This window comes from Callorhinus ursinus, unplaced genomic scaffold (genome assembly GCF_003265705.2).
Source record: "Callorhinus ursinus isolate GAN/ISIS: 27379988/994484 unplaced genomic scaffold, GSC_fseal_2.0 scaffold2, whole genome shotgun sequence".
Taxonomy (NCBI): Eukaryota; Metazoa; Chordata; class Mammalia; order Carnivora; family Otariidae; genus Callorhinus; species Callorhinus ursinus.
Window position 1 is genome coordinate 85,878,127 of NW_027397064.1, and position 13,693 is coordinate 85,891,819.

Below are 13,693 nucleotides of genomic sequence, written 5' to 3' on the forward strand. Positions count from 1 at the left end.
AATAAAATAAAATAAAATAAAATAAAATAAAATAAAATAAAATAAAAAACATATCTGGATTCAGACTTGTGTATTTCATTACCTTAGATGCTAGTGGTTTTCCTACTTCAACCTAAGATACAAACTAATGATAATGTTACTAGAACCAGTGAGCATGCTTCATGTAAAGCACTCCATGAAGACTGATAATTGAAGTACAGAATTTCTGTTCTACCCAAATAAGCTTTCTAACAAAATTAATCTGATGCATTTTTAATTATTGACATAAGCATTATAGTGTTGCATGTAATTAAGCATAAATGGTAAGCAGCTCAAATAGATAACATTACAATAATTAGTATTGCTTTCCCAGAGTTAAGTCAAATTTTAAATTTTATTTTTCATGTTGTTAGTTATTCATAATTCTTCATGATCTGTTAGAAGAATCACTATCACTATGCTTTCAATCTCTGTGCACATACACATGAGTTCTCATTCGATGAATCACAAGCTGAGTTGCCCTTGTCTCTTTTGCTATTTTCAACCACTAGACCCCACCTAACACTCTAAACCATGTGTGAGGTCGGGTCTTTCATACCCTGTTTTTCCCCATTTTCTGTCCTTTTTCCTTAATTCTCCCCAACACTATCCCCATGTTGGTAACTATTTTCAGCAGGCATATTCCAGATATTTCAAGACTGGAAAGAGCAGAAAGATGAAACCACATGTGGATTTTGTACTTTGAATTGAGAGGGAAAACAAGGAATTGGGCTATAGAAATTAAATGGAAAAAAATAATACATTTAAGGTACTGAGCTAACATGCCTACTTTAAGGTACAGACTAAATAAATTAGGTCAAACCCCTAACTTTATTCTCTTTATCTCATAATAGATTTAATTCTTTTCTATGAGAAACCTTTCCTATTTCCTCTTTCTGTCCCAACCCCTTACTACTACATTCAGCTCTATCCTCTCTGTTCCACTGAAACCTTTTTTAAGGGTCTTAATTGATCCTATTATAAAATGCCATGCATTTTTTAGGTTTCATCCAAAAATATTTCCTAAGGATTTAACATTTATTGCTCTACTTACTTCCATGAACTCTTCTTCCTCCTTAGATTTTGTGAAGCTTTTCAGCTTCTCCCATCTATATTATTTGATTATTTCTCGGTTTTCTTTGTTGATGGTTCTTCTGCTTGCCTTTCACATACAAAAGTTCTTTGGGGTTTGTTTGTATTATAAATATTCCTTATAAAGAATGATTCTTTCCTTTTCAGGCTTTAATTACTTACTTTACATCTGTGACTTCCAAAGCTACATCTCCAGTCCAGACTTCTCTTCTTAGAAAGACTCAAGGGCGCCTGGGTGGCTCAGTTGGTTAAGCGACTGCCTTCGGCTCAGGTCATGATCCTGGAGTCCCGGGATCGAGTCCCGCATCAGGCTCCCTGCTCAGCGGGGAGTCTGCTTCTCCCTCTGACCCTCTTCCCTCTCGTGCTCTCTATCTCTCATTCTCTCTCTCAAATAAATAAAAATAATAAAAAAAAATCTTTATAAAAAAAAAAAAAAGAAAAGAAAGACTCAAATTCTCAACTCTCTCCCGGCCATTCTTGTCAACATTTGAAACTAAACCGTCAAAGGCAAACTTAGTACTTTCCCCCAAACTTTTAGTCCTCCTGTTATTCCTAATTCATTTTCTTGGTATTATTAACTCACTGTCATTATGCTTTCACCAACTGTGTGGCCATCCATTCATCTAAATATTTATACTTGTGCCTTTGCCATGTCTAGTCTTTTAGATAGCTTGTCTTCATTCACGGTATTTCACTCATCTTTCTCCCTGCTATTAGGTACTAACTAACACTTCGGTCCTCAATTGCTAGAAATGACTCTTATTATCATGAGAATCAAAACAGAAAAGTCTACTTAATCAAAGAATTAATCCAACTTGATTTGGCCCCAAACAATTCCAGCCCCATTTCCTGCCACATCAAACACTGTGGTTTAGCCACACACAGTTATTTATCATTGTCTGTATTTCTTGTATGCTTTCCTGTCTTTTAATTTATTTTCTCATATTGTCTTCTTTATCTGGAAAGCACTCTCATAAATTTTGTCTACTGAACTCTTCTTATCTTTTAAATTTCAGCTTGAATTAAACTTTTTTCACAACTATTTTCCATATTATCTATGCTCGTTTTCAGTCTCTGGAGGATTCCTTCTCTTTCCAGCTCATGTCACTTGTATTTTTATTTAGCGTATGAATTTTTCTACTTTGAATTATGACCATTGTTTACATTGTTATCCTTTCCACCTAAACCCACCCACTTCCACACTCATGTTGTTAATTCCTTAATTTGTCTAAAGTAATTTTGCATGTGTAGAACCCCAGCAGAGTGTTTAGCATTGACTAGGTGCTCAATCAAAATTGAACTAAAGTAGCATATATATTCAAGGCAATTTTGGATTGATTCCACCATAATCAAACAAGATTTGACAACTCAATTACCTAATTTGAAGATGTAAATGAACTATCTTTAGGACCTACTTTAATTTAATGGACTAGAAATGACACCTGAGAGTGTTAATCCTCATCTTAGAGTTAAGCTATTTCATTGATTCATTCATCCTATAAAAATTATAAAACGCTTTACCTATAACACACTACTAAACCTAGAATGAAAAATAAAAATAAAATGCACCATGTTTCTAACCATCACCGTACTATACATTGGGAATTAGACGCATTATTAAAAACATAGGCTCTGTAGGCAGACTGACCTTGTTTTGAATGGTAACTCTGTCATATATTTTTGCCATATAATCTTGGGATAATTATTAAGCATCAGTTCCCTCATCTGTAAAATGTAAATTACAATAATATCTGCAAGTTTGACTGTTATGGGGTTTCAAAGAGATTGCATATTTAAAGAACTTGATATATGTTAGGTTTATAATTTGTAGCTATAGATACTAGTGAGGGAAACTAAAATGTAATAACTACCATAAAGCAAAACAAAAGTGCCATAATTTCCAAGGAACCATTTAATCTGTATTTTTTATTAATAATGTGTTTTTACAGACCAACTTACTGGTCTTTTACATTACATAAATATTAAAATTGTATTAGCACATGATTAATGATCAGCCAAAATTCAAGCTCACAAATCAGATATAGTTGATCAGCATATTGGTTGAATCTATGTCAAAGAAACAGAAATTTTTCTGGGTATTTCAAGGAGAAAGAAATTTAATATAAAGTACTGATTGTAATAAGAGCAGTGAAAATTAGAAGTTTATGAGAGCACACCTAGCTTTCAAGTTATGTACTGGTAGTTATGTTCCAGTGAAAGGGACGCCATGATACTCGATGAATACACCAGTAACACATTGATAGACAAGAGACAAAGACCATGATTCCTGCCTTGAGGCACTCCAAACTTATGTGGTTGACTAGAATGGAAAGAACCCTGCAAAGGGGACTGTGAAAATGGGAACATCAAGAGTGTAGACCTCTGGAAGCAATGCCATAAATGTGTATCAGAAAGTAGTTAACTGTCAAATACTGCTGATAGGTCAAGTAAGGTGAGGACTGAGAAAAAGTCATTGCACTTATCAACACCAAGGTCACTGAAAACATTTACATAAGCAGTTTCTGTGGAGCAATGGAAGTGAAAGCTCGATGGAGTGGGTTTAATATAGAAACAGAGGAGAAGAACAAGGGTATGGATTATTTTTGTAAGTTTTGTTATTCAAAGGAACAGAGACATTGGGCAAAGGTGACAAGTAGAGGAAATGAGGTCAGGGGTTTTGTTTTTAAGTTGGGGAAAAGTAAGAGCATGTTTGATGCTGAAAATGAGCTAATACAGGGGTCAGAAAACTTTCTGTAGGGGCTATAGTAAATACTTCAGGCCTTGGGGCTCATAGGTCTCTGAGGCAACGAGTCACCTATGCCTTTGTAGTGTAAAAGCAGTCATGGGCAATATGTAAACAAATGGACATGATTGTATTCCAAAAATTTTTAATTGTCAAAAAGAGATGGGTTCTTGTTTGATCTAGTATCAAGTATTTAAAAAAATGATAATGAGAGGAAGCAGAGAAGAGCTGAGGTGATATCCTTGAATAGGTGAGAGGGCATAGGATTCGTGCACAGGGATTGGAGTTAGACTTTGATTATGAATTCAACCAAGTTTGAGGGCGCCTGGGTGGCTCAGTTGTTAAGCATCTGCCTTCGGCTCAGGTCATGATCCCCGGGTCCTGGGATCGAGCCCCACATCGGGCTCCCTGCTCAGTGGGAAGCCTGCTTCTCCCTCACCCACTCCCCCTGCTTGTGTTCCCTTTCTCGCTGTGTCTCTCTCTGTCAAATAAATAAATAAAATCTTTAAAAAAAAATGAATTCAACCAAGTTTGAAAAGCAAGGACAAGCATATGCAGCGGTAGGTAAATGTGAAGCATAAATCTGTGGAAAATCTCTTTTATTGCTTCATTTATCTCAGGAAAAGTAGGAAGCAAGACCATAATATGTGAGAGACCATTAGGAAAAAGATTTGGAGTTTTAAGAAGGGAAGATGCATGAAATAATTGCATGAAAGAGTTGAAAAATAATTGGGCTAAGAACATACTTTAGATAGTAAAATAGCAAATTTTCAATTTAGAATGTTCTAGCTGTTCTTTTCCACATGGGACCATTCATATACTTTTATGATTTTTTTTTTTTCTGAAGCATCGGCTAAACTTGTAGCATTATCAACATATTTTGAATCATTTAACCTTAATCTTCAAAACCCTTATTTTTCTCCCCAGGGGAAAAAAGAGATTGCTGCAATCCATTAATACCTCTATTTTCAGACAGCAAAATCGGTCACACATTTTATCCATATATTTTTCTAGTTTAGCAAATCTTATTCTTGTTAGAAATTATTTGTGCAATGAATATGCTTCTGTCACTTCATCTCTGTTCCATGCATTTATCATATTGAATTCTAATCTACTCTGAGGGCTTGCTAACTTTTGCTTCAATGATATATTTGCTCTGAAAGAGTTCAGATATAATGAAATATATTATGTCCAGTATTTGTCTAATAATTTGTCACCAATGAAAGATAAATTATTGAAATGGAATATATTCACATTGATTGCTATGAAGGTTACACATGGATTGTAAATCAAAACAAGTCCTTAAAAGATAGAAAATCAATTAATGTGTCAGGTAAGAAATGCATAAATGTTGAAATCAACAACTGAGTTGACATTTTTCCTCTTGAAATAATTTAATTTACCAGAATTTGAAAAGATTTGTGACTTTGAACATACATAATAAGCTAAAAGTGAAAGACTGAACATCTGAAATTTTGTTAACAATACTTCAAACAAATACAAGCCAACATATTTTAGAGGGAATAGTTGTCTGTTTTCTCAACCAATCACAGAAATTTTCAAGGAGACCAATCAGAACTATATACTTGAGGTTATGCCCTGAGTAAATATTAACAATATTTAAATTTACATAGGACGCAATGTGTGCACAGTTATCTTGACATAGTGTCTTTGTTTTTCTTCTCCAGAACTATTACCCAATTGCCAGCAGTTGAATTGTCAGTATAGATGTGCAATGGTCAGAAATAGTACAAGATGTTACTGTGAGGATGGATTTGAAGTAAAAGAAGATGGAAAAAGCTGTAGAGGTAAGTGTGACATATGATTCTATTCATTTATTTTTTTTACAAAACCTTAGTTAACAAATTAATCAAGTATCTTTGAGCACCTACCATGTGCTTCCCACAGTGTTTATGCTAACATTTTTTTGTTTCTTGAGATTTAAAAGATGATACTACTACATAAGTCATATACATAAACATAACAGATATGCATTTTTACCAATCAGTTTTCAATTCATATTTCAATACTGTCAAATATGGGAAATGTCAACAATGGGAAGCGGTTTGGGTTAACCATGAAATCACTGGATTTAACGGTTTTAACTTCCTAGATGTTTTCTAACAGTTATATAGCTGTAGGGTAGTAGACATTTGTTATTAACTAAGTTGGGTTAATAATATCATGCAATGTTCTTTACAATTTTTCCATTTTTTGCATTGGTAATTCTGGCAGTTGGCATTTTACCAACAGCAATAATGGAACATAAACATATTTATGTGTATTTTTAATGTCTTAATTCTTGCTTCTGTGAATGTTCCACAGCACATGTTTACTCTCTGAAATGACTCCACTCTGCCATACTGAACAATTCTAGGTTACTTGTTCATTCTATTAACTTCTATTATATATGTATATGTTAGTGTATGTATATAAATCTGATATATCCTTACATCATTTTATATAGTGTTTAGAATCTTTATATAGAAAACATAAAATATAGAATCTATATATAAAATCAAAGAATATCTGCATTGCTAGAGCCGCTAATAAACAGACTATTTTACAAAAAAAAAAATGGTACTTTGCCAATTGCTTTAAACCTTTGCTTTAATATTATCACTTTTACCTAGAAACAGAATCTTAAAGTTGAAAGAGTCCTCGGAGAGAATATTGTTCAAAATTCTAATGACAGAAGTGAGAGAAGCGAGACCCTGAGAAATTAAGTGATTTACTTAAGTCCTACACATCTTCTTAGCAATAGAATTGGGACTAAAACTCAGGTCTGCAGAGTCCACTTATTCTTGTCTTGGAAAGGTTCACTGCTTTTTAATGTACATCTGGGGCTTGAATTTTTCATTTGTTATTTGTTTGTTTTCTGCACAATACAAATATTATAGGAACATTTATTATTAAATGTTAGTTATACTTGGAGACTATTTAATCTGACAATAGGTGGACAAAACTGGTATATTTATTTGATTCACACCAACGTTAAACCAACATTTAAAAATCAGAACATTGCACACAAAAGTTCAGACTATCTGAAAAAAAATCAGAAGATCTGGCAACATTAGACACCTTATAAGCACAAAAGTCAGCCATATATGAATAGTACTTCTGCATGCATGCACACGTGCATGCAATTTCCAGTTCAAAACAGTTCTTTCCATTCACACAGGGGAGGCTAATATTACCTATACAGCATCTTTACCCTTTTGCTACAACTGAGTCCTATAGGAGTCAGGATTTTCAGCTCCTTTTGCATGGATCTCTTTCTCCTCAACCTCTTAATTAGATCCATAGAAATAATCATAATCAATATCTTCTTTTGAACATTAATAAGGAATTACACATCAATCAGTATGGAAGGTCATATCTGAAAGAGGAGCTCTTTTTACTTTCTCTGCGCCCCTGGATGGCCAGATATGAGCATCATTTATCTTTCCTGAAGCCATATATCCAGGGTATTTTCTGTCCTTAGAGGGAGAAAGAAGGCAGCATTATAAGTAATGACATGCCTATTCCTTTGTGGCCAATTTTGTGGAGTTACATGAATGTCATAGCAGTGCATTCTGGCTAAAAAGAACAACAACAAAAAAATCATTACTCATATTGCTCTCCTGGATAGCATAATCATGTCAGAAAAGCTAAAATAAGAATCAATAAAATTAAGGTTGAAAAAAATCTGTGAAAATGGAGAAGAATCATTTCTGCCACTAGGAGCTGGATTTTACCAAATACAAGATTTAATTTCTTTCATTATCACTGTAAACTTAAGCTTCAAAAACTATTCTTTTTATTCCCAAAGCAACTTACTTCTAACAAACCATCCACGAATGCAAGCTGTTATATGAAGCCAAAGAAATCTGAAAAAAGTGTAAATTAATGCCATACAAATGCATAGTTTCCCAATTTAAATGGCCGCTTAACTACTCAGGAATATTTTTGCTTTTCCTTAGTAAACTCTTTTTTTTAGCATGGTGTTCAGAGAGTGGGCTGAAAGTTCCCACCCTTTAATCATGCCTTTGGTCTTTCTGGTGAGGAGCCTCTCCATCCTGGCATTATCTAGTGGCCCCACCCTGAGTCACCTCATTGGCATAGACTAAGGTATATTCCAAAACGGCTCATAAATAACAAAAGACACTCCTATTGCTCAGAAAATTGCAAGCGCTTTAGGAACTCTGTGCCAGAAACTGAGGATAAAGACCAAATACATATTTTTATTATAGCACTTATTCTTATTTTGGTATAGCACCATTCATTTCCATCTATCCAGTCTTCACATGTTGTCTCTTCTGGTTCTTAAACATTTCAGTCCATTCTCTCTTCTCCATCTGCACTACCACTGACATAGTTCAAAATATAATGGCATTAAAATACAATTTCTCTTTTGAAATTAGCACATAACTAATTTTCCAGGATCTCTTCTCTACTTTCACCAATCCATTTTTGTGTTTGTCTTTCTTTAGGTTTAAAATATAAAGTTGATTATATAGCTCATCTAATTAATGTTTTCCCAATGCCTACGTATAATGTACAACCCTTTACTTTAGCATACAAATTACTTCATTATCTGGCCCCAAAACTACTTTCCCAGTGCCATCTTTTATCTTCCCCCCTTATCCACCCTTATTCCGCTTGACCCCTTATACTTCTTTGAAATCCCTACTATGTCATCCCAATATCATTTCACATGCCATTTTAACTGGAATGCCCCTTTCCATTTTATCCCTTCTTATTTGAATCTGAGAAAATCCAAATCATCCTTTAAATCCAAGTCAGTATGCGGCCTTCACTTAATATTCTCCCTCTGATTCCAAGCAGGTTCACTTCTCTGTGTTTCTGTCATAAACAGAGTATGCTTCCATTATAAGGAAATGCATAGAATTAAATTTATATTTCACTAGACTTGTTTCACTTAGAGGTAGGAACCATGTGTTATGAATTTTTTTCTTTCTTCGGGGATTAATATAGTACATGGTACACAGAACAGACTGAATATACATTTGTCCAAGTTAGTAGCTGATGTATTTTTTTATTTGTCTGGTTAGTTAAAAATTTTTAAGTACTGTTATTTATAGAGATTTGAACAAGACGCAGGAGGAAGGAGAGGGAGGATGTAAGGAAGAGAAGTAGGAATCATAGATATTAAAATAAAATTTATTAGGAAATATTTCTTTTTGACTAGTGATTAATAGTTTTTGATCTAGTGAAGATGGTTTGTGTAGCTGGGCTCAGAACTCTCTCTGTTCGTTGAAAACCATGTTACCAGACTAATTCTTTGTTAAAATAGTGAAAAAGTCATAAACACTAGAACCATTCAACAAATATTCTTTGGAGTACATTTTACATCTTTGCAAAAATATCCAAGGACTTCTAGCCTTAATATTATCTTTTAAAATCAAAGATTAGGTATGAAATTCTATCTTTTATCTCTGTAACTATTAAAGCAACATTGAATTTTGACCTTCACTTAGTGTGGTTTTGAAAAGACTTATTGTACTTGGTTCTTCCTTTCTAAAATAATTATCTATTTCCAAAATTTGAAAAAAAAAGTTTTCTTCTAGGAGAAAAAAAAGGCCCAACAATAAATCTGCTTAGAAATGATGCCCATTTTCCTTGTAGATCAAGATGAATGTGCTATTTATGGTGCATGCAGCCAGACCTGCATAAATACATATGGATCCTATGCCTGCAGTTGTGTGGAGGGCTACATAATGCAGCCAGACAACAGATCTTGCAAAGCTAAAAATGGTAAGTTATCATTTTTTTTGTCCTTTTAGAATTTCTTACTTCCTTTTTGCAGTCCCTTTTCACTAGAAATATAGTAGAATACCATGGACTTGGAAGAAATAGATTTTTCCTTCATTTTAATTCACTGATCCATACCTAAAAATCCAGAGCAGTTATTTTAGTTATCACTGATCATTACAAAACTCCTCCCATTACAGGAAGTTTCTAGTTTTGGAAAACCTGTCCAAAAGAAATGGATTAATTGATTTGAATTCCCCATCTCTCTCTGGACAATGCAATAGATTCCTAACTGGTTTCTTTGAGCTCCCGCTTTCCCACCAAAATTCATACTCAGCATAATAAAGTGACCTGCTAAAATGTAAACCAAATCATGTCATTCTCTTGCTTAAAATCTCCCAATTACTTTCACTCGTCTTAAGAATAAAATCCAAACTTCTCACAACACATGTAAGGACCTAAAGCTGTGGTATCATTTACCTTTCTGATCTCATTTACTGCTACTCTCTGTTCACCACTTACCAGCCATACTGGTTTCCATTGCTCTTATCTTGAAGTCTTTCCACTTGCTGTTTTATTTGCCTACAGTGCTTTTTCCTATGATATTCACATTCTTATTCAAGTCTTAGCTAAAATGGCAACATTCAGAATGACCTTCACTGACCATTCTGCTTAATGGTGTCTCCATTGCTATCTTATTTCCCAATTTTATTTATTTATGAATTCCTACTCAATCACTATATGATTTTCACTTTTGTTTTCTTTATATCCCTACCTTTTGAAATGAACTCATTATGTATTTGCTTATCATCTGATTTCTCCAGAATAATGGAATTGTTATGAGAGTATGGAACTTGTCAGTTTTGTTTATTGTTATTTACTGAGATCTGATCATAGCCTGGAACACATGAATATTTGTGGAAGCAAGAAAGGCAGGAAGAAAGGAACGGAACAAGGGAAGAAAAGAAAAGAAGGAATGAACTTCTCTTTCTGGTTAAAATTACTAAAATGAACGTTCCACTTTTAAGTGTTTGAATTTCATGTTTCAACTCTGTCTTCCTTTTACCTTGTCCCTGCAAATAAAGCCTATAGTTTCTACATAGCATTCAGCCTACAGTAAACACTCAGTAAGTATTGATGGTTTGCTAATGAAATAGCCTTGAGATGAGCTAGTAACAATAGGATAAAGCTAATTTTTTTTTGTGGGCTGAATTAAGAATAATGCAAAGAGATGTTGTACATGCTATTCCATCTAGCTTCTTCTGACTTTTCTCAAATCTGGTTTCATTTTATGGATTTTCAAATTATGCTGTTTTGATAAATTAATTGAACGCCCCCCCCTTTTATTAGTGATTAGAACATTAGGCATGGGATGGGATTCTCTTTTTTGAAGCCAGATTGAGCAAAGCATTGGATTTGCTCAGCAAGCTGCCACAGCTGTCTCCCTTTACAACATAACCTCATGCTATACTTTCAACAATTTCCCTGAGATAGTGCGTTTAATTATTTACAAAACATATTTGTATACCAAATTAGAAAGAAACTCTTCTACTTCTTAGTTTATTTCTTTGAATTACTGACTCGGTTTATGAAGCTCCACTTATGTTTCAGGGGCAATCTGTGAGAAAATTTAAATCAGATTGTATGTTCATTTTCCCTACCACTGAGAGTTCTGATTTAAAATATTGATGGACTAAAGAAGTAGAAAGCTTGTTCTTTGCTGTTTCTATTGATCCACACAATAGATCGCTGTGGCTATATAGGGAGGGTATAATGTGATAAACCCTGTACAGAGGCACTTCCTCTCTTTCTACATGGAGAAGGTATCTGCCAATAACAGAATGTAACCAGAGAGGGACGGTACATGATAATAAATGCATGTAATGCTGAATCAAGGAGATTTGATGACTCTAGAATTGATAACAGAACATATAAAAGCCTCCACCTGTTGGTGGTTGGCTTGATGACAGTATTGGCCTACAGAGTTTAAAAAATACAGTTTTTATGGGAATGTTCCTGGGGTTTGTGGTTTTAGAAAAATGAGCTGCTAGTAATGCAGTAAATGGCACAAGTCTAAAACACATACTGACTAGTTCTAAAGGTCACTTGGATATTTGAACCAATGTATTTGTACAAACTCACAAGGAAAACTATCAGTTTTGTTTTAGCTGTCTCAAATTGATAACAAATGAACCAGAGGATATTTTGGCTTCAGTTATATGTAAAATTTTATTTGATGCATCAGCCTTACAATTTTGTGGAGATTTTATCATACTATAGTTTTGCCATAACTGATGGGGGCTAGAAGAAGGTTTTAAATTAAACTACATTTGTCTTAAGGCTTTGCCATTCCCCCTTTCCATTACCTGGTTGCTTAGATTGGCCCCACTTTTTCCTTCCTCTATAATCCTATCTTACTGGCCTCTAGAACCTGACTTTTTCTCCAAGTCAAGCCAGAGTTCCAGGCATCTCAGAAGTTGGGAGTGTGGGAAACAATGGGAGATTAGAATAGCTAGCCCGGAACAGTGTATGTGTGTAAAAGATCTATAGGCTTTAGAAAAACAGTAAAAAAGAACGAACGAAAGAAAGAAATATCAAGCCCGAAGGATACAAGGGGAAGCTAGTACTAGACTCAAGAGGAGAGCTCTGCAAAGGCCTTACTAGATGATAGATGGGAAAATAAAAAGGGTCTTAGGAGAAGTTGCCTTTTATGTGAAGGCAGAGAGAGGCAGAGTCAACTGGCTAGGAAGCTTCTTATAAATTTCAACACAGAATAATATCGTGGTTACTCCCCAACTGTTCACCCTAGAACTCGCCTGTGAGATCAATGTAACAATTGATAGTAATTAGGTAAACTAATCTAAGTTAAATGATTATCCCTCCTTTGTAACATAATGTCTAAATCCAAATAAAATTCACAAGCCTTAAGAGTACCTTTAAGAAATAACTCTAATAAGGGGGGGATTTTAGACCTTGTGGCCGATGGGGAAAGAAATTAATGTAAGGCAGGAGGCCTTTTCATTCCTGGTAATTCATGCAATGCAGACAAATTCTTTTCTTTTCTACCCTTCGTAAGATTGACCTGACTACTGAAATGTAGAATCAATCATTCAGGGTTGGGAGGAACTTAAAGGTAATCTAGTCCAACTATCCATTTGATATCAAAATAAATAATTTCCAAGTAGAAAAAAATTTAAAATGTGCATTTAAAAATAATTTTAGATAGTACTTGATAGTACCGTGTAAGAGGAGACATACTGGAATATGAATGTCATGGTGAAGTGTTCGTAACTGGAATAGGACATGCATTAAAAGCTAATAATTTTTGAATTAAACATTAGTATTTCTCATTTGAAAAGAAGGTTTTAAAAATAATTATTAAAATATCTATATGTATCCAGTAAAAAAAAACTTCCTCTCCCTCCCTCCTTCTCTCTCTCTCTCTCTCTCTCTCTCTCTATATATATATATATATATTTTTTTTTTTTTTTTTGAGATTGGGGCTCTGGAGAGTTGTCAAATCTGAAAACGAAAAGTTTTTTTAATTTACTTTACCTTCTTTTAATTGATTTAGACCAATTTTGATGTAGAAATATACATTAAATATAGGCACCCAGGGCTACAAGTGGGCTCTACCAGAACCTGTAAAAATGAAAATAATGGCCAAGGGTGTCTAACTTATGAACTGTTGCCAGTTTCACTCCTGATAAATTCAGGCTTATTGGACTGTACTTTTCAGTCTCCTAACCACTTGCCACGTGACGAAGGCAAGCACTTAACCCAGTTTATGATTCTGCAGGACCAATAGGACTCTACTGATTGCACTAAAGCAGTCCCGGAATAAAGAGCACTAAATACATATATGCTCATCTGTGTAGAGGCGCTGAAGTAAGTGGCACCATGAGAGAGAGAGCATGTGATTCTTTGCCATGTAGCACCTAGAGAAGTGAGAGAAGAGAGATCATTAAATAACTTTAGGATTCTATTACAGTTTATACTGTGCCATTCACTGATTGGAACGATGGGGAGATCATTTAGGCAATGGAACTCTTAGGTGTAAGAAATACAAATCATAATCCCTGTATA

The 13,693-nt window shown here is 34.4% G+C and overlaps 1 protein-coding gene across 1 annotated transcript in view; it reads left to right on the forward strand.

The window, feature by feature from the left end:
- LRP1B (LDL receptor related protein 1B) overlaps positions 1-13,693 on the forward strand; it is a 1,894,461-nt gene that overhangs the window by 867,770 nt on the left and 1,012,998 nt on the right. The window contains exons 4-5 of the mRNA XM_073905704.1: positions 5,542-5,661; positions 9,482-9,610. Of these exons, the coding sequence (XP_073761805.1) occupies positions 5,542-5,661; positions 9,482-9,610 (249 nt within the window). The remainder of the gene's footprint in view (positions 1-5,541; positions 5,662-9,481; positions 9,611-13,693) is intronic.